The sequence below is a fragment of the Carcharodon carcharias genome, chromosome 2 (genome assembly GCF_017639515.1).
Source record: "Carcharodon carcharias isolate sCarCar2 chromosome 2, sCarCar2.pri, whole genome shotgun sequence".
Taxonomy (NCBI): Eukaryota; Metazoa; Chordata; class Chondrichthyes; order Lamniformes; family Lamnidae; genus Carcharodon; species Carcharodon carcharias.
The window spans coordinates 111,880,383-111,902,129 of NC_054468.1; the positions used below are offsets into that span (position 1 = coordinate 111,880,383).

At 42.4% G+C, this 21,747-nt stretch overlaps 1 protein-coding gene across 2 annotated transcripts in view; it reads right to left on the reverse strand.

Moving 5' to 3' along the window:
* The window catches only part of fermt1 (FERM domain containing kindlin 1), a 94,297-nt gene that overhangs the window by 22,734 nt on the left and 49,816 nt on the right, over positions 1 to 21,747 (reverse strand). For both annotated transcript variants that reach the window (XM_041182979.1, XM_041182981.1), the window contains 6 exons: positions 20,243 to 20,456; positions 16,533 to 16,635; positions 15,604 to 15,711; positions 12,118 to 12,249; positions 2,975 to 3,024; positions 84 to 208 (listed from right to left, as the gene is read on the reverse strand). In XM_041182979.1, coding sequence (XP_041038913.1) covers positions 84 to 208; positions 2,975 to 3,024; positions 12,118 to 12,249; positions 15,604 to 15,711; positions 16,533 to 16,635; positions 20,243 to 20,456 — 732 coding nt within the window. The remainder of the gene's footprint in view (positions 1 to 83; positions 209 to 2,974; positions 3,025 to 12,117; positions 12,250 to 15,603; positions 15,712 to 16,532; positions 16,636 to 20,242; positions 20,457 to 21,747) is intronic.

The window sequence follows — 21,747 nt, forward strand, 5'->3', positions numbered from 1 at the left end:
GATTTTTTTTTAGCATTTAGAACAAGTTACCTGCAATTTTAAGTGATGTTCAATCCGTGAATTGCAAAAAAGTGGTTTCTCACCTCTCAGGTTTAATTTTTCAATTGGTTCTCCTTGAGAAGCTTCTTTATTCTTGAAGTATGATAAACAAGTATCTTTAAAAATAAAGTAGTACTGCTTGTAGGCTTTCAGCGTCAGTTTCTTAGGCCTATAATGGGAAACATATTCTCAAGTCTACATTTAAAAAAAACTCAATGTAATTTCAACCCGTTATTTCAGTTTGAATTCCTTTCAATTAATCTTCTTTAATACAATAATGATTGATTTCTATATTTCTATAGCTTGATTCAGAATTAACCTAAAACATTATGGCCTGGCCTATCGTCATTCAACTTTACTGAAACAAAATGCAATATATGAACATATCCCCAGTTAAATATTGTAACATATCCATCTGAATGGTAATCCGAGCTTTACCTTTTGAATGTAGAACCTCATGGCTTTACAGTCATGGATAATGTTCTTTCTCTTTGGATATCCAAAATATAATTCTCTACCTGTCCTTATATCGTGGTGAATGCGAATAATTAAGGTTCTTCTGGAAAGCAAATGCTGCCAAGAAAACTTGTAGAGCGAGTTCACCAGAAATGAAGTACACTATTAGAGATTATCTTCTCTGGAAGACCAAGCATAACACCTGAAAATACCAGCTCAAATAAAGGTAGTGTTGTAATTAACTGACCAGACAGGACAGCTTCTGAAACTAAAAGGTGAATGGTCATACTGCCAAGTGAGGGAACTTTGAGCCCTCTTTTGATGTATTTTAGGAAGCTTTTAGAAAATGTGAGGACATCTTGACTTCAGTTTCTCTCTCTTCTGCAGGGAACTTTTTGCCTCACATCTTGGGGGTGGCTGATCTTGAGAACTAGAAGGATTTAACCTGTGTACATTCATTCCTTAGTCCTGAGTGTTGGAATACAAATACTGCATTTGCTTGGTGACAAATGGATTATGGCCAGACTGTCTTGGAAGGAATCTGCTGGATGGAGGGAGATATAGTCAAGGAGGGGAATTTGCCAAAAGGGGAATTTCTATCTCGTGGTCCTACTCAACTAAAGCATCATTTCCTCCAAACTTGCACCATGGACATTCATGTAGGGTCAGCTTGGTTTATAGGTTAGCAACTTTGTCTGCAGTTCAGTTAGATGTCAGTTCCAGTCTCAGACCAAGGCTTGGGTGCACGAGCTAAGCTCACTGAGTAGAGTACTGAAAGACTCTGGGCGGGATTTTACCTTCCCGCTGAAGCCAATGGGGTTTAGAATGTCTCGCCGAATTTTACAGCCACGTCCCTGCCGTAAAATTCTGCCCTCTATTATCAGAGGTGCTATCCTTCAGTTGTACAACTCAGGCTGTCTGCCTTTAGCGACGGCTGCAGTTGGCACTAAGGGTCCCAGGCACTGTTTGAAGAAGAATGGGGAGTTTTGGTACTTTGACCAATTCTCCCCTCAACTAACGCCATGAAAATCAGCTGCTCATGCTTCTCATTGCAGAGGGCTGTTTGTGTAGAATGGCTAAGTCCCAACGGCCATCACCCCATTTACTTTCACTGAATTTAAAATGCTCATCTGCAAAAATGTCCTTAACCTTCTCTCTCTGTAACCTCCTCCAGCCTTGCGCCTTATCCTTTGTCTTCCAGTTTTCTGACTTTTTGAGCATCTGCCTTTCCCTTCCTACTCCACCTCTGAGGGAAAAAAAAAATTCTCTCCTTCTCAAAACCCTCTGCCTCTTTCACTCCCTTCCACCTTTAAAAGCCTTTTCAAACCACTTCTCTTTAACAAAGCTTTTAGTTGCCTCTCCTGATACTCTCAAAGTTTTAGCACCTCCTTTTCTCTTCTGCAAAAAGCCGAGATTCCATGTTTGAAGTTACTTTCTAAATCTAATCTTGGCGGCATAAAAATCAATTCGCTTCAAAGCTATTCAAAAAGTTTTAACTGTGTAGATTATTTTGATTTGAAATGGTGAAGTACTATATAAATCCAAGTCGCATTTACAGAAAGGTACAATTCGATGCTGCAAAATTTAAGACATTGCGGATGGGAGGGAAGGCATGAAAAGATTTTTGTTTTAGAAATGTGCCAGCTTCTCTTATTGAAGGCCACAATGCAAACGCTAACATTGTTAATAAATTTGAAAGCTCTTAAAAGATGCTCCAAATCATTAACCAAGATTGGCTAGACACTGGGCTGAATTTTTCCATTAAGTCTCACTGCTGGGGCTGAAAGCAGGAGTCAACCCCACGCTGACGGGGTGATAGGACCCTGAGGTGACACTTTGCCAGGCAGGCTCCTATGATTAGAGGAGGGCAGGGAAGTGGTGGGGTGTTAGGAGGTTGTTCCTACGTTGGCGTAATGGGTCAATGAATTTCCATCAAGGTGGGCTCTCCCCTGGAATGCTGCTGAGAGTCCCCTCGGGATTACCTGTCCCATGTGGCATTGGGCCCTCCCAACGCAGACAAAATGTCCGCTTAGGGTGGGAAGTGACACTTCATTGAACCCTTGAATGGCTCAACTGGCAGCTATGCTGTGCTGAAATTCTCGCTGCTGACCCTAGGCCATAGTGACAGGAAGCCATTGTGTTCCAGCCCTTCTGCCTCCCCACTTTCTCTAATGGTCTGGGAAATCAGCCCAAAGTGCCAGTTATGGCTGAATTATTTAAAAATGTTAAAACTATTCTTTTTGCATTATAATTGTGTACAAAAGCCACATCTTTTATACATAGGTCATATAAAGTTCAGACAATGTTTACACCTTCAATAGAACCCTTCAAAAATGTCTTAACCCATTCCCGAAACCTATTTGTAATTTATTGAAAACACTGACGCTAATTTTTAAATTAAATACAGGTGAATTAACATCCTAGATTTATTTTATATGAAAAGACAATGATGCTATAATTAAAGCATTTCTTTACTTACCTAAAAATTTTAAGATAATCTGCTAACTTTGGGATGTCTGTGATGTCCTCCTGGAGAAAAAGCAAACGATTGTTATAATGCGAATCTCGTTACATTTCCTCTTTCCCCAAGAATGTAAAAGTTAATACGGAAAATGTAAGAAAATGCTATATATGTAAAAAAAAAAAGTGGCTCGGTCCAAAAAGCAGAATACGGTGGATACTGGAAATCTGTAATAAAAATAGAAAATTCTGGAAATATTCAGCAGGTCTGGCTGCATCTGTGGAGAGAGAAATCAGAACAGTTGAAAGGTCATCGACCTGAAACATTAACTCTGCTTCTCTCTCCATGGTGGTTCTGCCTTGGGTGAATATGAATAAAATCATATCTATAATTGTGTTGTAAAATAACAGCTACAATTTTTTTCAGGACGCACAGCGGGTAGCAACAGTCTGCCCTGTTGGTGGAAACACTGCTCCTTCATGAAAACAGTGACTACACTTCAAATAAGGTACCTCATGGGTTGCAAAAGCCTCTGGGATGTCCTGAGCCTGTGAAAGGTGCTACACAAATGCAGATTTTTTTCTTTCCTCCTTCCCAGCTGCAGCACCATATTCAGAAGACGCAAGGAGTTCACTGATCTGGGATAAACCTCTAATAGCACAGAATCACAGTATCTCACATTTCAGAAGAGGCCCTTTGGCCCATCGAGTCTGCACCGACACATGAGAAACACCTGACCTACCTACCTAATCCCATTTACTAGCACTTGGCCCATAACCTTGAAAGTTATGACATGCCAAGTGCTCATCCAAGTATTTTTTAAAGGATGTGAGGCAACCCGCCTCCACCACCCTCCCAGGCAGCGCATTCCAGACCTTCAACATCCTCTGGGTAAAAAAGTTTTTCCTCACATCCCCCTAAACCTCCTGCCCCTCACCTTAAACTTATGCCCCCTTGTGACTGACCCTTCAACTAACGGGAACAGCTGCTCCCTATCCACCCTGTCCATGCCCCTCATAATCTTGTACACCTCGATCAGGTCACCCCTCAGTCTTCTCTGTTCCAACGAAAATAACCCAAGTCTATCCAACCTCTCTTCATAACTTAAATGTTTCATCCCAGGTAGGGAAGGTGGAAGAAAATGTTCAAGTCAAAGACCGCTACAACAAATCTCATAACAACCCAGCCCTGAGAGTGATAGGAACTCAGTCTTGATTCCGAGAGCAACATTAGACTAGTGCTAAGGTTTAAGTGTATCAGAAACCTGCACAGAGCCAGAGTATTTAACCAAGGTGCACCCAAGTTGTAAGTGAGTGAGAAATCTTGGAAAAAGAATGATTCAGGTGCCCAGGGTCTAACCTAGCAATCATTACCAGATAACCTGAAAGCCACTGAATCATTATGTCTGGCTCTGCTAGCAGTGATCTTGAACCCTGTCAGTCAGATCATTGGGAAGCAATGTTCACATAATGTTTGTGATTACAATCGAGAACATTATCAGAACAGTCAATAGGTTGGAAAAGCATAATCAATTTATACGTAAAATTGCTTAAATAATCCAAACAGTAGCTTTCACAGAGTGGAGCAAAGCACTGCTGGCCTTTAACAAAGGGAAAAACATGAGAGTCAAAGAGGTGAAAAAATACAGATGAATGAAAGCACCTCTTAAAATAAAAAGCGTTTGCTAATAGTACGGGCAAAATTTTTTGCTCGGCGGGTAGGTGCGTGCCTGACCTGCTCGAGCGTACAATGACGCGCGTTGACGTCGGGTGAGAGTCCCAATGTCAACACTCAATATTTCACTGTAGTTAGCAGCGCGCCCACTGACAATTAAAAGTCCTGTTAAGGCCATTAAAGTATCAACTAAATACAATTTTTCGCTGCCCATCCAATGTTACGGTTCGTGGGGCAGGCAAAAAGGCCAAGCGACCTTTGCACTGTTTAGGAAACCTCTCCACGGGCGGGATGAGGTTTCCTGAAGCAAATAAAAATAAAATAAGAAATTTAATTAATAACATGTCCATGATCATGTGACAGTCACATGTTTTATAATATTTTTAATTTCATTTTTTTTTTTAAAAAACTATTCACCTCCCTGAGGCAACTCTGTGCCTTGGAGATTTTCAAGTACGAAGTTTGTGCTCGGCCCGCTCGCACTCCTCCCACAGCCCACACAGGCAGTGCTGCCGCTCGTGTTTCATGCTGGGCGGACCTTAGTTGGCCCGCCAGGGCGAAATCGCCTTCCGGCCTCAATCACGGACGTTGGTCAGCTTCCCGATCGAGCCCACCCGATCAGGGTGAAATTCTGCCGTTTTCCTCTTCGTTTTTTTACACAACAATTAACGTAAAATCTGCAGTTTCCTTGTACTGCTCAATCAATAGTAGGATAAGGGTTTGTGATTAATTGCCACACTTCGGTTTCTGATCTTTAGGTTATTGGCCCAGGGAGGGCTGAGGCTGTGGACTAGTCACTTGAAGTAGGAAAAGTTGATTAGGTTCAGCTATCTAGCAAGCCAACAAAATGGCAGCAATTATGGTGAACAATTGCAGCTTGATAGGCTGGGGCATCAAAGGGAGGCAAGAAATAACTTTAAAAGTACTTCCACGCCTCTGTACTTTAAAGAATTTTTAAAAAATTATGTTAATTATATGTTTCTTTCAATTACCTTTACAGGTGTTTAAAAAAAAGCTATGGTCTTTGGCCAGAAATTTAAGTTGGAGTCTCATCACTCATTGTTTTCTACCAAGAAAGCCAACAAAGGACTGTTTTTACTTGCATAATCATAACATTTAATTACTAAAGTATTTACTGTGATTTATCCTTTGTTGTATGTGGTTTATAACATTGAAAAGACTTAAACTGCATTGGCTATAATTCCTAAAAAGAATGTGGTTTCTAAACATATTTTCAAGCACAAATCTTTTTTAAAAATTCAGAAGACTCTTGCAGCCCCGCAGACAAAACATTATTTACCAAGGGCAGCTTTTAAGTTTAGGTTATCTTTCAGGGAAACAGTTTTATAATATTCATACTTTACAGACTGAACTGTCTATAGAAATAGCTCTTTTTTTTTTTACACAACTGTTAAAAGTGTACAAGGTGTTTGTCATTTATTGGCAACGGGTAATCTAGGGTAGCAGTAGCACAGCATGACAGCAGCAGTGGTCTTAGCTATGAAAAGATATCAGGAAGGAGCCTGTGCAGCAAAGGTTGCTGGGATATTTGACATACATTAGCCTAGACAAAAGGACATAGCAAAGGACTAGCCTGAAGCAGGTGTGAACCCAGTGCTTATAGATAGGTAAAAGCAAAATACTGCAGATGCTGGAAATCTGAAACACAAAATGATGGAAAAACTCAGCAGGTCTATAGCAGCATCTGTGGAGGGAGAAACAGGATTAACATTTCGAGTTTGTATGATCCTTCTTATGGATAGGTGACAGTCACAAGGATGCTAAGCAAAAACGAGACAGTTGATCTACAATGCTCTAACACTTACTGTGATAAGGTTGTGACAGCGATTACAGATAACACAGTGTCAGTCACAGGAGTGCTAAGATACACAGCAAAACGGGATGGCTGACCTGAAACACACTTCATCTATTGTGACAGATTGTAAGCCTATGTGATCAAGAACTATGTGAACCACTGAACATCAAACCATTGTTTCCAGGACTGTTACTGACCTCATCTCCTCTGGAGATCTTCCTTCTACAGCTTCCAACCTGATAGTCTCCCAACCTCGGATGGCCTGCTTCCACCTCCTACCCAAAATCCACGAACAGGACTGTCCCGGCAGACCGATCATGTTAGCCTGTTCCTGCCCCACGGAACTCATTTCTTGCTATCTTGACTCCATTCTCTCTCCCCTTGTCCAGTCTCTTCCCACCTACTTCCGTGATTCCTCTGACACCCTACATCATATCAACAATTTCCAGTTCCCTGGCCCCAACCGCCTCCTCTTCACCATGGACATCCAATCCCTCTACACCTCCATCCCCCACCAGGATGGTCTGATGGCTCTCTGCTTCTTTCTCGAACAGAGGCCCGAACTATCCCCATCCACCACTACTCTCCTCTGTCTGGCTGAACTCGTTCTCACACTGAACAATTTCTCCTTAAACTCCTCTCACTTCCTCTAAATAAAAGGTGTGGCTATGGGTACCCGCATGGGCCCCAGCTATGCCTGTCTCTTTATGGGGCATGTGGAACATTCCTTGTTCCAGTCCTACTACGGCCCCCTCCCACAACTCTTTCTCTGGTACATCAATGATTACTTCAGTGCTGCTTCATGCTCTTGTCTGGACCTGGAAAAATTTAGTAATTTTGCTTCCAATTTCCACCCCTCCATCATTTTCACATGGTCCATCTTTGACACTTCCTTTCCCTTCCTTGACCTCTCTGTCTCAATTTCTGGTGATAGACTATCCAATAATATGCATTACAAGTCTACCAACTCCCACAGCTATCTCGACTACAGCTCCTCACATCCCGCTTCCTGTAAGGACTCCATCCCATTCTCTCAGTTCCTTCGCCTCTGTCGCATTTGTTCTAATGATGCCACTTTCAAAAACAGTTCCTCTGTCATGTCCTCCTCCTTCCTTAACCGAGGTTTTCCACCCACGGTGGTTGACAGAGCCCTTAACCATGTCCGACCCATCTCCCGCGCATCCGCCCTCACACCTTCTTCTCCCTCCCAGAAACATGATAGGGTCCCCCTTGTCTTCATTTATCACCCCACCAGCCTCCGCTTTCAAAGGATCATCCTCCGCCATTTCTGCCAACTCCAGCATGATGCCACCACCAAACACATCTTCCCTTCACACCCCTGGCAGAATTCCGTAGGGATCGTTCCGTCCGTGACACCCTGGTCCACTACATCACTCCCTACACCTCCACCCCCTCCCATGGCACCTTCCCATGTAACCGCAGAAGATGCAACCCCTGCCTCTTTGCCCCTTTGCTTCCCCTCTCCTCACCGTCCAAGGGCCCAAACACTCCTTTCAAGTGAAGCAGCATTTCACTTGCACTTCCCTCAACTTAGTCAGCTGCATTTGTTGCTCCCAATGCGGTCTCCTCTACATTGGAGAGACCAAACGCAGACTGGGCGACTGCTTTGCAGAACACCTGCGGTCTGTCCGCAAGCATGACCCAGACATCCCTGTCGCTTGCCATTTCAACACACCACCCTGCTCTCATGCCCACATGTCTGTCCTTGGCTTGCTGCATTGTTCCAGTGAAGCTCAGTGCAAACTGGAGGAACAGCACCTCATCTTCCGACTAGGCACTTTACAGCCTTCCGGACTGAATATTGAGTACAACAACTTTAGATCATGAACTCTCTCCTCCATCCCCACCCCCTTTCCGATTTCCCCCCTCCTTTTTGTTTTTTCCAATAATATAGATTTTTCTTTTCCCACCTATTTCCATCCATTGTTTTATCTCTACCTTTTAGCCTTTTTCGATTCCTTCACCCCACCCCCACTAAGGCTATCTGTACCTTGCTCGCCTGCTTTCTACCCTTAATTAGCACATTCCTTTAGATAATATCACCACCTTCAACACCTCTTTGTCCTTTTGTCTGTGACATCTTCTGGTTATCTCCATCTATCACTGGCCCTCTATCCAGTTCTTCTTGTCCCATCCCCCCCCAAACCAGCTTATATTTCACCCCTTTTCTATTTTTCCTTAGTTCTGTTGAAGAGTCATGCGGACTTGAAACGTTAACTGTGTTCCTCTCCACAGATGCTGCCAGACCTGCTGAGTTTTTCCAGGTATTTTTGTTTTTGACCAAGAACTCATCCTCAGTCACGAAAGGACAGGGACTAAATGCATAAAAGACAATGTAACATCGCAGAAGGCAGAGTACTGACTTAGACCAGATTGACTAAGATAGGCACTGCCTGCATGCTCTTGAATAAATGATTGAAAACCGTACCTGAGTCTCCGAGATGTTTGATTTCACTGCAACATATATGTGTAAAACAAAAACAAAAATACCTGGAAAAACTCAGCAGGTCTGGCAGCATCTGCAGAGAGGAACATAGCTGATGTTTCGAGTCCGAATGACCCTTCAACAGAACTAAGTAAACAGTACTTAGTTCTGTTGAAGGGTCATTCGGACTCGAAACGTTAACTGTGCTCCTCTCCACAGATGCTGAGTTTTTCCAGATATTTTTGTTTTTGTTTTGGATTTCCAGCATCCGCAGATTTTTGCTTGTAAATATATGTGTGCCTGTTTTCCAGCAACTCATGATAGGCAGCTCAGCCCAGTCTAGAAAACCTGTTTTAATACAGGATGTTGATCCAATGTACAATATGATTATATAAAGGAAGTGTTTTCAGTTGAACTGCTAACACAACATAATTTTGTGTCAAATACCAGGGACTCTCTCCCTAACAGCATTGCAGAGGTTCGAGAAGGCGTCTCACTGCCACCTTCTAAAGGGCAATTAGGGATGGGCAATAAATGTCGGCCTAGACAGCGACGCCCACATCCCATGAATGAATAAAAAAAATACAGAATGTTGTAAATGGAACTAACCACATACTCACCAGTGTCCTCTAATCACCTCTAGTTCCTTTATATTGTTTCAAAATTGCTGAATAGATGCAGTAGAGGGGCAGGCATTGTGTGTGGAATTCCCCTGATAAGATATTGACAGTAACTTCCAGAAAGGAAGTTGCTGGCAGGATTATCCCATTCATGATATCCCTGATTGGAAATTGCTTGCTTTAAACTTTAAGAAAAACATCAGTTAAACCCTTTAATTAGGGATGGAGTGATTGTATAAATAGGACAATTTCCATGTACTTAATCAGTCTGTGGGTACTGGACAATCATCACATAGGGCTTCCTGCAGGATATCAAGACTGCATAACATCAGAGAAAGGCTTCTTACATGAGTGACAGTGCCCTCCCTCTTTGGGCACTGGTGATGAACACCTTCACGTCTGTCAGAAATCCATCCAAGGACATGAGAGCATCGATAAGAAAATTCGTGTTTGTTCTTCAAGATTTTCTAGCTCCAATCAGGGGACTTCTTTTGCAGTAGGCTTTATATAATGATTATGAAGCAATGTTCCCATGTTATTCATACCCTGGGGTGATGAACTTTCTGCTTCAGCCAATCATTGGCTCAGAAAATGGATATCAGAGGTAGAGGGCAGAGGGGCCGGTTTTGACTTTGAGTTGGAAATTCCTGAGAAGTATGTATCAATTTTGCCAAGCCACTTTCCATTATCACGTGCAACTGTGGTCTTAAATTTGTGCCTAGGTTGCTGCTATTCTACTATCCCCTGTGTTTGTCTCTCCTGAATTTGAGGTTTGATCTTCTCAGCACTGATGCTAGCAACCCAATAGATTCACCTCATTGCTATTTTTGGGATCTTGTTCCTTTCCATTTTCTTTTCTTACATCACCATAAGTGCTACCCTTCAAAGCAATCCTATTTATGTGATTTGCACAAGATATGATAAGGTTCTCTACAAATGAAATTCATTCTTTTCTCTGGACTTCATTGTCAAGTTTAGCAAACAGATATGAACCAATTAGAGAGTAGCATGGGATTGCTGAGAGGAAACTTGAGAGATCGAGACGATTTGTAGATACTTTGTATTTCTGGTCAGTTTAATTCATTAGACGCTCAAATTTCCAAAGACGTGCACTTTGACCCCAAAATATGAGATCGTGTCCATTCATTTTAAAGAATAAAATTTGGTAATAATCGATGGGCGGAATCATCCCAGATTTGCACTAAATGCAGTAGCGGGCAGGAGAAAGGACTTTTTAACCTGCTGGCCACAATGGTGGGTTTTGTACTATATCGCCCCAATCCTATCTCATTAATCACGCATTCGCGGCATACACGCCATTTCACTGGCTGGTGGCCTCCGATAGGCTTGCCACACCATCACCTCACTGCTTCTTCATGCTGAATGCCATATTTAAAGTGCAGCAGCACACACACCTGTTAGTGCTTCCAGCCCTGGACTGCTTCACAGAAGACATTGCCCCAAAAGGTGAGAAGATTGCAGCCCCCAATTCAGTGATGTGTCCCTGGGAGGCCTTCTGGACACTGTTGGAGTCCGCCATGACGTCCTCTTAACCCGGTCTGGTTGCAGGAGGCCTGTCAGTGTCACCACTCCGGCTTGGGAGGTGGTGGCAGTGGTGATCAGTGCCAATGCTGCACAAAAGAGGATGAATGACCTCATCCGTGCTGCCAGGGTAAGGCAACCATCTCATTGCTCTAAACTCTCACACTCACAAGCCCATCATACATTTGCTGGCATCTCACTCACTGCCAGCTCAAGGGACATCACCACTCACTCTCTCTCACACACACCCTCACATCTCCATCTGGCCTCATCTCCTCTGGAGACTGCCTCCTCAGCCCTCACCCTCTTGAGGCCATTTGCACAGATCAACATGTGTCCCCACACACACCCTGGGACTCCTCTTACCAAGTACAGCCCTAGCCCTGCAGCCTCTTCCTTTGCCAGAGGCCACTTCTCCTCCTTCCCCAAGCAAGCCGTAGCCGTGAAGCCATTGAAAAGCCACCCCTGCCTTATGGTTGGTCTGGAAAGTAGAGATCTGCCTGTGAGCCCCCTAAAAGTGATGTGGTGCTGCCTGTGAAACCTGACGCTGGTGACCGTGAGTGCTGCCCGAAGCAAGGTTGGCAAACAAATCTCGAAGTCCCGAGTGAAGTGCAGCTCACCAGGTGCACGTCGCTTATGTTCAGTTGTGAAACACGTCAGTATGCAATCATGCCGATGTGCCTGGATGATCCAACATGAGGGGATGATTATGGCGAGCGGGGCTTATAATGATACGTAGATGCATTACATTGAAGTTCCTGACGTCTGGCGATGGGAAAGGCAGCCCGCTATTGACGGACGGAGGGGACAATCATAAACTGGTTTCACGGCATTGTGAAACCGACTTTTGGCCGTCCTGCCATACTGTTTGCTTATGCCTGTCAGGACACCCAACGCCAATGGGCAGGGAAAATTCCGCCTGATGACTGGGCAACAAAGTTGAACATCTATCCATTGCAAACATTTAGGATTATGTAACTGATTATTCGATCACACTTTCATTTTCAGCAAATACTTGGATACCTTATCACATTTTAAAAATCAAAATAAAGTATGTTCTTACCAAAATCTTGTCAAGTTTTCCACCTTCAAGTGTCACTTCTAGACTGGCAAGGGCAGCCTCAACTTCATCTACGTCTTGCTCATTAGTGTAGTCTTGTGGTTCAGATAATAGCGATAACTTGCTTATATGATACTGAAACAATTTATTAAACATTTTAACATTTAATATTTACTGAAATGACTATCGTTAAGTATATGCTTTTTCCAGGGCTACCCTAGATACGACATGCCATTACAGATCCGGATACATGATCCTATTAGGTTAGTAATCAAACTTACTCAAGCAACCTTCATGCACCATTCCCAATATACTTTATATTGTCTGTGCGAGATCCCGTGTAACTGAAAACCTAGATGCTTCAAAGTGGTTAGTGTTCACTTGTTGGTTCTTCGAGATTAGACTCACGTTGGCGTGTTCTCCGGGGCATACCGAACCATTTTTAAATTTGAGATAAATTAAATGTATGTTGCTTTTTTAAATGAGGCATAGTCCTCCCACAATGTGAATATAAAGTTAACACTCCTATGCCCCAGGTAATGGTTGCACAAAATCTCTTTGCACAAAAAGTTTGGCTTTCTTTGAGCGCTGACACTGATCGTGCCCAGCCCAAATACATTGATATATTTTTGTATTGTTATGCAACAGCACAAAAATATTATAGACTTACTGTTACATTGCTGCTTTCTTATATGTCTTTGCCAGCCGCTTTAACAGAAGTTTTAAACCTAACATTAAAGTAGCAGGCAAAGGACTTTTATCCAAAAACATTTATATGTACATCAAGCATGTCACTCATTGCTCAGTTAGTCACATGCCCACCTCTGCGTTAGAAGGTTGTGGGTTCAAGTTCTCCCTCCAGAGACTTGAGCACAAAAATCTAATGCTAAGGGAGTGCCGCACCGTAAGAGGCACTGTTTCTTGGATGAGATGTTTAAACCAGGTCACTCAGGTGGATGTAAAAGATCACTTTGTACTATTCTGAAGAAGTGCACTATTGTGAAGAAGAACAGGGGAGCTAGGTGTCCTGGCTAATACTTATCCCTCACTGAAACAGATCCTCAATATTGTGGGAACCTGCTGTGCGCAAATTGGCTAACGCCATTTCCTGTATTACAACAGAGATTAAACTTCAAAAGGCTACAAAGCACTTTAGGACAGCCTGAGATCGTGAAAGGTGCTATATAAATGCAAGTCTTTCTTTTTCATTATCAATTGTACATCTTTTGAATTCAAGGGAACAGTACACAAAATGACTTTGAATCCCCACTACTTGAAAATAACAAAATCTTGGGCTAGGGAGAATTTTGAAAAAGCTGCTTTTATTTTTAAAGCATTCAATTTGTTAAAGAGGATTGCAATATATTCTATTTTTTGGTCAGGAAAGCATGCCTCAAATACCCTATTGCAACAACAACAACTTGCATTTATATAGCACCTTTAATGCAGGTACTTCATAGCAGTGTCAAACAAAATTTGACAATGAGCTACATAGAGATATTCAGACATGTGGGTTACAGAGGTAGGTTTTAACAAACTTCTTAAATGTGCAGAGAGAGGTAGAGTTGGAAATGCTTAAGGAGGGAACTCCAGAGCACAAGGTCTAGGCAGCTGAATGTATGGCTTTGAATGGTAAAACATTGAAAATCATGATGTCCACAAGGACAGAATTGGAGGAGTGCACTTATCTTGGCGGGTTGTTAGGCTGCAAGAAATCGGAGTTAAGGAGATATGTGGCCATGGAGGGACTGGGGGATAAAATAGGATGGGAATCTTAATATCAAGGCATTACCAGGCCAGGAGCCAATGCAGGTTGGGGAGCACAGAGGTGATATAGGGACAGGACTGAATGTGAGTTAGGAAACAAGCAGCATAGATTTGGATCAGCTAAGGTATCAGAAATTGGAAGATGGAAGCATGCCCAGGAGAGCATTGCAACATCTTTTAAAACATAACTTACCAACTGATGATCTTTCCTGTTCCTAGGATTGCAAGGTTAGGATGACAGGTTGTGCTGGGGAGAGGAGTAAAACTGGTTTAGGGCATGGGGTGGGGTGCGCATAGGAGCTATAATTTCGGGTTGTATAATGTGTTTGTGGTTGTAAAATGTTGTAATGCTCAAGCAGGTCAGGCAGCATCTGAGGGGAGAGAAGACAGTTCACCTGAAATACTGGGCTGGATTTTTGGACAGTTGGACCAACTTCAGAGGCCTTTAAAAATGGCAGTCGGGACCCAGGTGCAGAGGTCCCATCCCCATTTCTGGCTGATCCCATTTTGCCAGTGGGGAAGTGGTGGGGCATGAATTACGCTGGCAGGAAACCCAAATTCAGCAGGGCCATTTGAAATTTCTGCTGTTCCAAGATAGGCCATCTGGTGTAGCATAGAAAAAAACAAATTACCATCTGTTGCTGAAGTTTAAATAGACTTCATTGTTGATATTTTCAGGTTTTCTCTTATTACAGCTGAGGCCATTATGAATGCTTGGCTGTATTTCAAAAGTTCCAAAACCACTCATCTCAATAGGGAACTGAGTTCACATTTTAATTGATAGTTTTAAGGCACTATTAAAGGTTTAGTTGTCTTTGATTTAGTTACTGAATAGAAGTGTGTTTGTTTTTATAATAGATTGACTGCTTGATATGATTTAAAATCTTTGAATAGGTTTCATGAATGAGAGCATGAAGTGTGAATGAGTGAGAGAGATCGATATCCTAGATTGTTAGATGTTTATTTTTGTCATCTCCACATGGCTCCTGATATCTGCCTTAGTGGATTCTGGGGAGTGGCTATGGAAGTGGCATGGAGATGGTATGGGGGTATGAGGGTGGGGGAGTTGAGGGGTGAGGACTAATGGCCTAACAAAGCCTTTTACAAAACTGGGCCAATATGTCTCAGAAAGCCAAAGTGGGCCTTCTAACCAGCCCACCTCGGCACTCACCCACCTCCATCAGTGCCTCTGAACTGGTCTTGGAGATGGCAGGCCCAACTCTATCATGTTCTCACCTGCACCCTTCCCCCACACCCCCAGAGCGAAAATTGTGCATGCAGGAGTAGCTTTCATAGGGACGGGTCCTCCTTCTTCCATGGTGAAAATATGGCCCATTAGCTCAGTTCATCTCCACATGGTTGCCTGGCCTGCTGAGGTTTTCCAGAATCTTTCACATTAATTTTAATTTTTTATTGTTATTTCTATTTTGATTGACCCTTGGAAAACCAGCTACAAATAGTTACCCTTGTCCTCTCAGCATTTTCTGATTTATAGAACATCTTTTGTTTAATGAGTCACATCAGAAATCGATATTGTAAAGAACGAAAATGCAGGGCAATTTGAACTATTTTTCTAAATTAGAAATATGAGCCTAGATTCTAGCTGCGATCAAAATCTGCTATGCTGGAGGGCTGCCTGTTCTCCATGCATCTGTTGGGGCATGTTTCTCCTTGCTGAAACAGATTTTGTAGCAAGAGTTCACTTTTAACAATTGCATTCACCTGCAATGCAGCAAACAGCAACATTTCTTCTTCAGTGCAATCAATTTCTTCCAGCAGAATTGCCCATCGTGCTTGCTCATACAGCTGGTTTATCCGGACTGCATCATACTGCAAGCAATAGGGAGAGATGTCAAGCATATATCCAGATGCAACTATATAATGCACAAACATATTTCATTAGAGAGAAAAAAAAAAGAAAAACATTACATGTCATTGGGTGCCAGAATGTGTATTCAGGTGCTGAGCTCTCAACCTCATCCAGGTTACTGTGCGATGAAGTTGAGTGGATGCTGGATGTGTCACCACAAGAAACAAAGGAAAATTGGAAGCGCAAAATGATCATGGCCATGCTGGCATGATTACTATTACTATCTGCAGAGGGCTATGGGACACTCCTCAAACCATTCCTCTTTTCCAGGAAAGGCATGTAGCCCAGCAATGGGATGGAGAATAGAGGAGAAAAGTAAAACACAGTACAACCACTTCTCCTTCCAAAAACAAAAGCACAGGCTCTGAAATTTGATCATGGGTTACTATCATACAAATATTTATCACATTCGTCAGAAATACCTCCATTTCAACAGCGCTATAAACACACTTAAACAACTAGGCTTGCAGCTCTACTGAAATAGTAGAGAGAGAAATTTCAGGTATATGAACTAATTTTTTTTTTTACATAATACTATCCGATGGAACAATTTTAAGGTCTTGTGTCATAGCCTTCAGATTATCTACTGAAGATTGCAAACCTTTTCATCAATTTGTGCTTGTAGTCTTGCAGCAAGATTAATGTTTTTGATTTACTTCAAAAATACCTCCTCTCCCCCCTTATATTATACACTAATAATATGCCCCCATTTGACTCAACTTCTCACCAATCTCAGGACGGGGGTGGGATGCTCAAAAGAATACATGACTGCGTCCCTTACTTTAGGGTTCAGATCAAAGAAGCTGTAGTACTTGTAACGCAACAGCAGCTTATCTTCCTTCTGGATGTCTTGTTCCATCAGAGAACGTGATGAATCTAGCCATCTGCAGAAATTGTGCAATAAAAGAAACTGTAAATAAATGATGAAAGATCTGATGCAGAATCTTTGCTGTTTGCTTTTGCATTATTTTACATTTACATCATAGCAACCCAGACAGTCAACTTCAGTCTTGTTTGGCATCTATACTTAAACTGATTTTCTCTCATACATCAACCATAGTACTGAACAATAAACAAATCATAACATATTAAGTTACATTCAAAAAGTTGCAACATGGCACATTAAAACAGAAGTACATTAATCACATTATTTAATCTGATGCTGACTTCTCATTTTTGCTGTTGTATTATTTTTGTCATATATTCTCCTCAATTCTACTTACAGGCATTAATTTTAAGTGTGTTTTGAATCGATAACAAAAAAGTGTTATCTTTCACATCTATTTCTTTGGCTGGTATTTAAGATTGTTATTGTGATAAGGCTTTTTACAATATCTCCATTTGATAATTTAAAACTGTATATATCATACCTATATACTTTTTTATTTATATTTTTATATATATATATATATATATATACATACACACACACATACACATGCACGCATACATATATATGTATAGGTTTAAGATTCATTAGCTTTACTCTGGAGGGCTGCTTTGAACCAAAATCTGATCAAATTTGGAACATACTCCTGATACTTGCCTAAACACCCTGGCCCAATAGATTCAAACACGTGTATTTTCACTGTGTGCAGGGAGCTGAGGCACTTGGAGGCATAAGAAATCTTAAAAGTGTGGCTTCTCTGGAAGAACTTCTGAGCTCGAAGGGCAGAATTTTACAGCGCTTGTGGGTTTGTAAGTGGGAGGGACCTGTAAAATTTCCCAGGTGACCTTCCCACTGCCACCACCCCCCCTTGCTTGTTCACAATTTTACGTGGGGCAGACGAGGCCTAGGCAGCCCACCCACCCTCATCACAATTGAGGCCCTCAAGTTGGCAATTAAGGACTGCTTCCTGCCTGGTCTCAATTTTGAGGCTGGTAGGAGAGGTTCGGGGTGGCGGGGGAAGACTGGCAGGTCAACCTGCTTGGGCCTTGGGTATCCCTCAAGGGCCCTCTTTATACATTGGGTGTTTCCTTTAACTCCCACCACAGCATTTGCCCCGTGCAGGTGCTCCCTTCCGTTGGCCTCTCCATCAAGATCCTCAGCCCCGTCTCCTCACAACCCATCAGGCCTCACAACCCATCAGGCCTCACCCCCCCTCCCCCCGCCGGCCATCTCCCCCATGAGACTCCCCACACTTAGCTGGTCCTGAACTCTGGCGCAGAATTTGGCAAACTGCTTGTGGTCCCATTCCTGGCAACTGCTATCACTGGCATTGCTGGGACTGCAGAGCTGGTGGCCAATCAAGGTTGGCCGGCAACTCTCTGAGGCAGGACTTGCACCCAAGTGAGGGGCATAATTCATGTCTCCAGCCAATTAACACTCCTCTGAATGTTAAGTAGCTGTGGGGATTGCTCTGATTGGCGGGGCTGTATTCTCTGCTGATTCTTTGGGTAGTGAGCTGCAGCTGAAAAATCCTCCCCAAAGACATGATTAGCAATGGGCAGAGTATACCTTGCTGGGTATAAGCATGTTACATTGAAAACACAGCACAGAAACAGGCCACTTGGCCAATCAGTCCATGCTAATACTCCACTCGAGCCTCCTCCCATTCTGCCTTGTTTAATTCTTGCAGCATTACCGTCTATTTATTTCTCCCTCATATATATACTTAGCTTTGTTCTGAATGCATCTATGTATTCATCTTAATCACTCGCTGGAGGGAGCACTGAGCACTAAAGAAGAAGAGTAAATGGAGATGACAACAGATGAGCAGCAATATTAGGAATTTGGGGAGGGGGATGTGGTTAAGGCCAGACAGGCAGTTGCAGGAATCACTAATTTGAATCTTCAAGAGGGTGCAAACAGAGTTAAACTGATCAATTCAACAGAAGCTAGTAACGCAGTCACTCGAGAACCTTCATACCTCCTTGTTTTAGAAAGGTGAAGCATATACAACAATGCTATTTCAACAACCATAAAAGCACGTCCAAAGTCTTTGGGACTGTTGGGAGTGACCTCTTGTTTCTGAAGCCCCGTCTCATGATATAAATATTCCAAAGGCCCCCGTAATACATGAATCTTTACTGTATAAAAGTTAGTTATACAATTAAACCCATATATTTAATTATCAAGGCAATCACTCCCACCTCATCTCTAGAATTCAGCTCTTTTGTCCATGTTTGGACAGAGGCTGTAATGAGGTCAGGAACCGAGAGGTGTTGGCAGAACCCAAAGTGAGCATCAACGAGCAGGTTATTGTTGAGTAAGTGCCGCTTGATGGTACTACCAATGACAACTTCCATCACTTGTTGATAGCTGGGAGCAGACTGATGAGGTGCTAATTGGTCAGGTTGAATGTAGCTTGCTTTTTGGAGGACAGGACATACCAGGACAATTCTCTACGTTATCAGGTAGATGCTAAAATTGTAGCTATAATGGAACAGCTTGGCTATGGACTTGGCTGGTACTGGAGCACAAGTTTTCAGTACTATTGCCAGAATGTTGTCAGGGCCCATAGCCTTTGCTGTATCCAGTGCCTTCAGCTGTTTCTTGATGTCATGTGGAGTAAACTGAATTGGCTGAAGACTGGCATCTGTGATGCTGGGGACTTCAGGAGGAGGCCGAGATGGGTCATAAATTCAGCCAGAAGTGTTGAGTGTATTTGCAAATGCTTCAGTCTTGTCTTTTGCCATGATGTGCTGGGTTCCCTCATCATTGGGGCTGGGGATGTTTGTGGAACCTTCTCCTCCCATTAGTTATTGAATTGTCCACCACCATTCATGACTGGATGAGGCAGAACAGCACAGAGATGAGAAGAAATTTTTTCTCTCAACAGCCGTGAATCTACGGAAATATCTTCCCCAGAGAGCAGTGGAGGCAGGGTCAATGAATATTTTTAAGACAGAGGTAGATAGATTCTTGACCAACAAGAGAGTCAAAGGTTATCGGAGGTAGGTGGAATGTGGCCAGTCAGATCAGCCATGATCTTATTGAATGGCAGAACAGGCTCAAGGGGCTGAATGGCCTACTTTTGCTTCAAAATTGTATATTTGTATGCTCCTGGCATTGAACTAGAATTGGGCCCCTTGCTTGATGGTAATTATGTCAGGCCATGAGGTTGCAGACTGTGGTTGAATACAATGTTTCAAGTGATCTAACATCAATGGCATTTTAGGAAAAGATAGAACCAGAGTTTCATTATTCCTTGAATGAAGAAGTGCCTCCTGACATCACCCACCCACCTGAATGGCCGATCTCTAATTTTAAGGTTATGCCCCCGTGTTCTGGACTCCCCTGTCAGAGGAAAGTTTTTCCGCTTAAAGGCATCCTTTAAACATTCTAAACATCTCAGTTACAGCATCTCTTACTCTACTATGCTCAAGGGACTACAAACCTTGTAGCCTTTACAACCTGGCCTCATCATTTAACCTTGTTGGCTCCAACAGCATGTGCAAAGTGGTATATAAAAGGAGGCCTTTCCTTTGCTTCATCGCATTTTTAAAATTCCAGTTAATAAGTGAACAAATTATGTCAATCAATCCTACCCAGCATTAAGTTCTGCTTTGTCGACTTGATTCTGCGGCCGGTACATTTTAGCCAGTGCTTCCGGCGTTAGGTTTGGCTGGCTGACGGCCAGGATATTGCAGTTCTGTTCAGCTAGAGGACTATCACTGAACCATGTAATTGTAGAAGAGATAGGTGTTCCATTGACAGGGTCGTATATGGGAGTCATAGTCTTGCTGTACAGACCAGGGCTTGCTGCACAATGAGACAGATATAGTGATGAAATATTTATATCATTGACTCTGAATCATGGACAGTATTTAGAAGCAAGCAGATAATTAAATACAATTCAGTGAAGCAATAACCTTTGTACCAATTGTTGGTGTCTAACCTCAGGATGGAGGTTTGAATCTGATCCATTATTTTAATTTGGACTAACGGCAGATGTGCTTTGCAGGAGATCATAAAGCAGACTTCATTATAAATAACTAACTAAAAAGGACAGATGCCATAACGCGGCAATATTTCATTTGGTCACCATGTATTACTGGTATCATGAAGCCGCTGGGAAGATGTTCTCTGATTGCTCCTTCTGGTAAAGTTGTAAAAAAAGAAACAATTAGAACTTGTATTCAGTTCCACTAGAAATAGTAATCAGAGGAAATCACCCTTTAATAATGATAATGTCACTCAGTATTTGGAGGAATTCTTCCACTCAGTATTGCAATACATGTAAAAATCAATGAGCTGCATTGTTTCCTCTATAACACACAATAAGACATTCAACAAATAATAGAAAACTTAATGCAACAAATGACAGGAAACATTGGAAAATTACAGTATTAATGCTGTTCTATAGTACCAACTGTTGTGATTCTTAATGAAAATGTTGCCATGGCGTTTTTAATATAGTCAGTCAGTAGCCATAGCCAATGATCAATAACCAATTACGTCTACACAAAAATTACTTTTACAGTCAGTTTTCTGATGCTGCTGCATTGTTGCTCGAGCACATTGTGCCACTGAGAGTGCCTTGGGTTCAAACCTCCAATTCCCTATTAGGGCGTTCTTCATTTCAATTATCATGACATCCATTGAGGACAAAGTACTTATAATTAGAGATCATGTTGCTCCATGCTGTTCCTGTGTTACCTCCCAGCGGCTGAAGAAGAATGAATTCACTAAAGGTCTGAGAGTGGGTTCCTTGCTTTGACAGCAGGACAGACAATGAACAGTGCAGGAAGACTTGCGAAAGGGGGAAGGAAGTGCAATTAATTGTCCACCCCATATTTGAAGCTTCCTTTTAAGGGTATCTCAGTGAGAACATCTGGCTGGAGTGTAGGTCAAGCAGATTGGGATGCAAAAGATCAGAAATCTGTTTAATTCCAACCCATAAGAACCTCTATGTTAAATATTTTGAAATTAATTTTAACAAGCCCAATAGATTATTGCTTTTCTAAAATGGTTTTCTATGGCAAGAACAGTCTGTCTCAGTGAGAGGGTGAAACAGATTGACATGCCTGGCTAGTAGACACTGTTTCAAAGT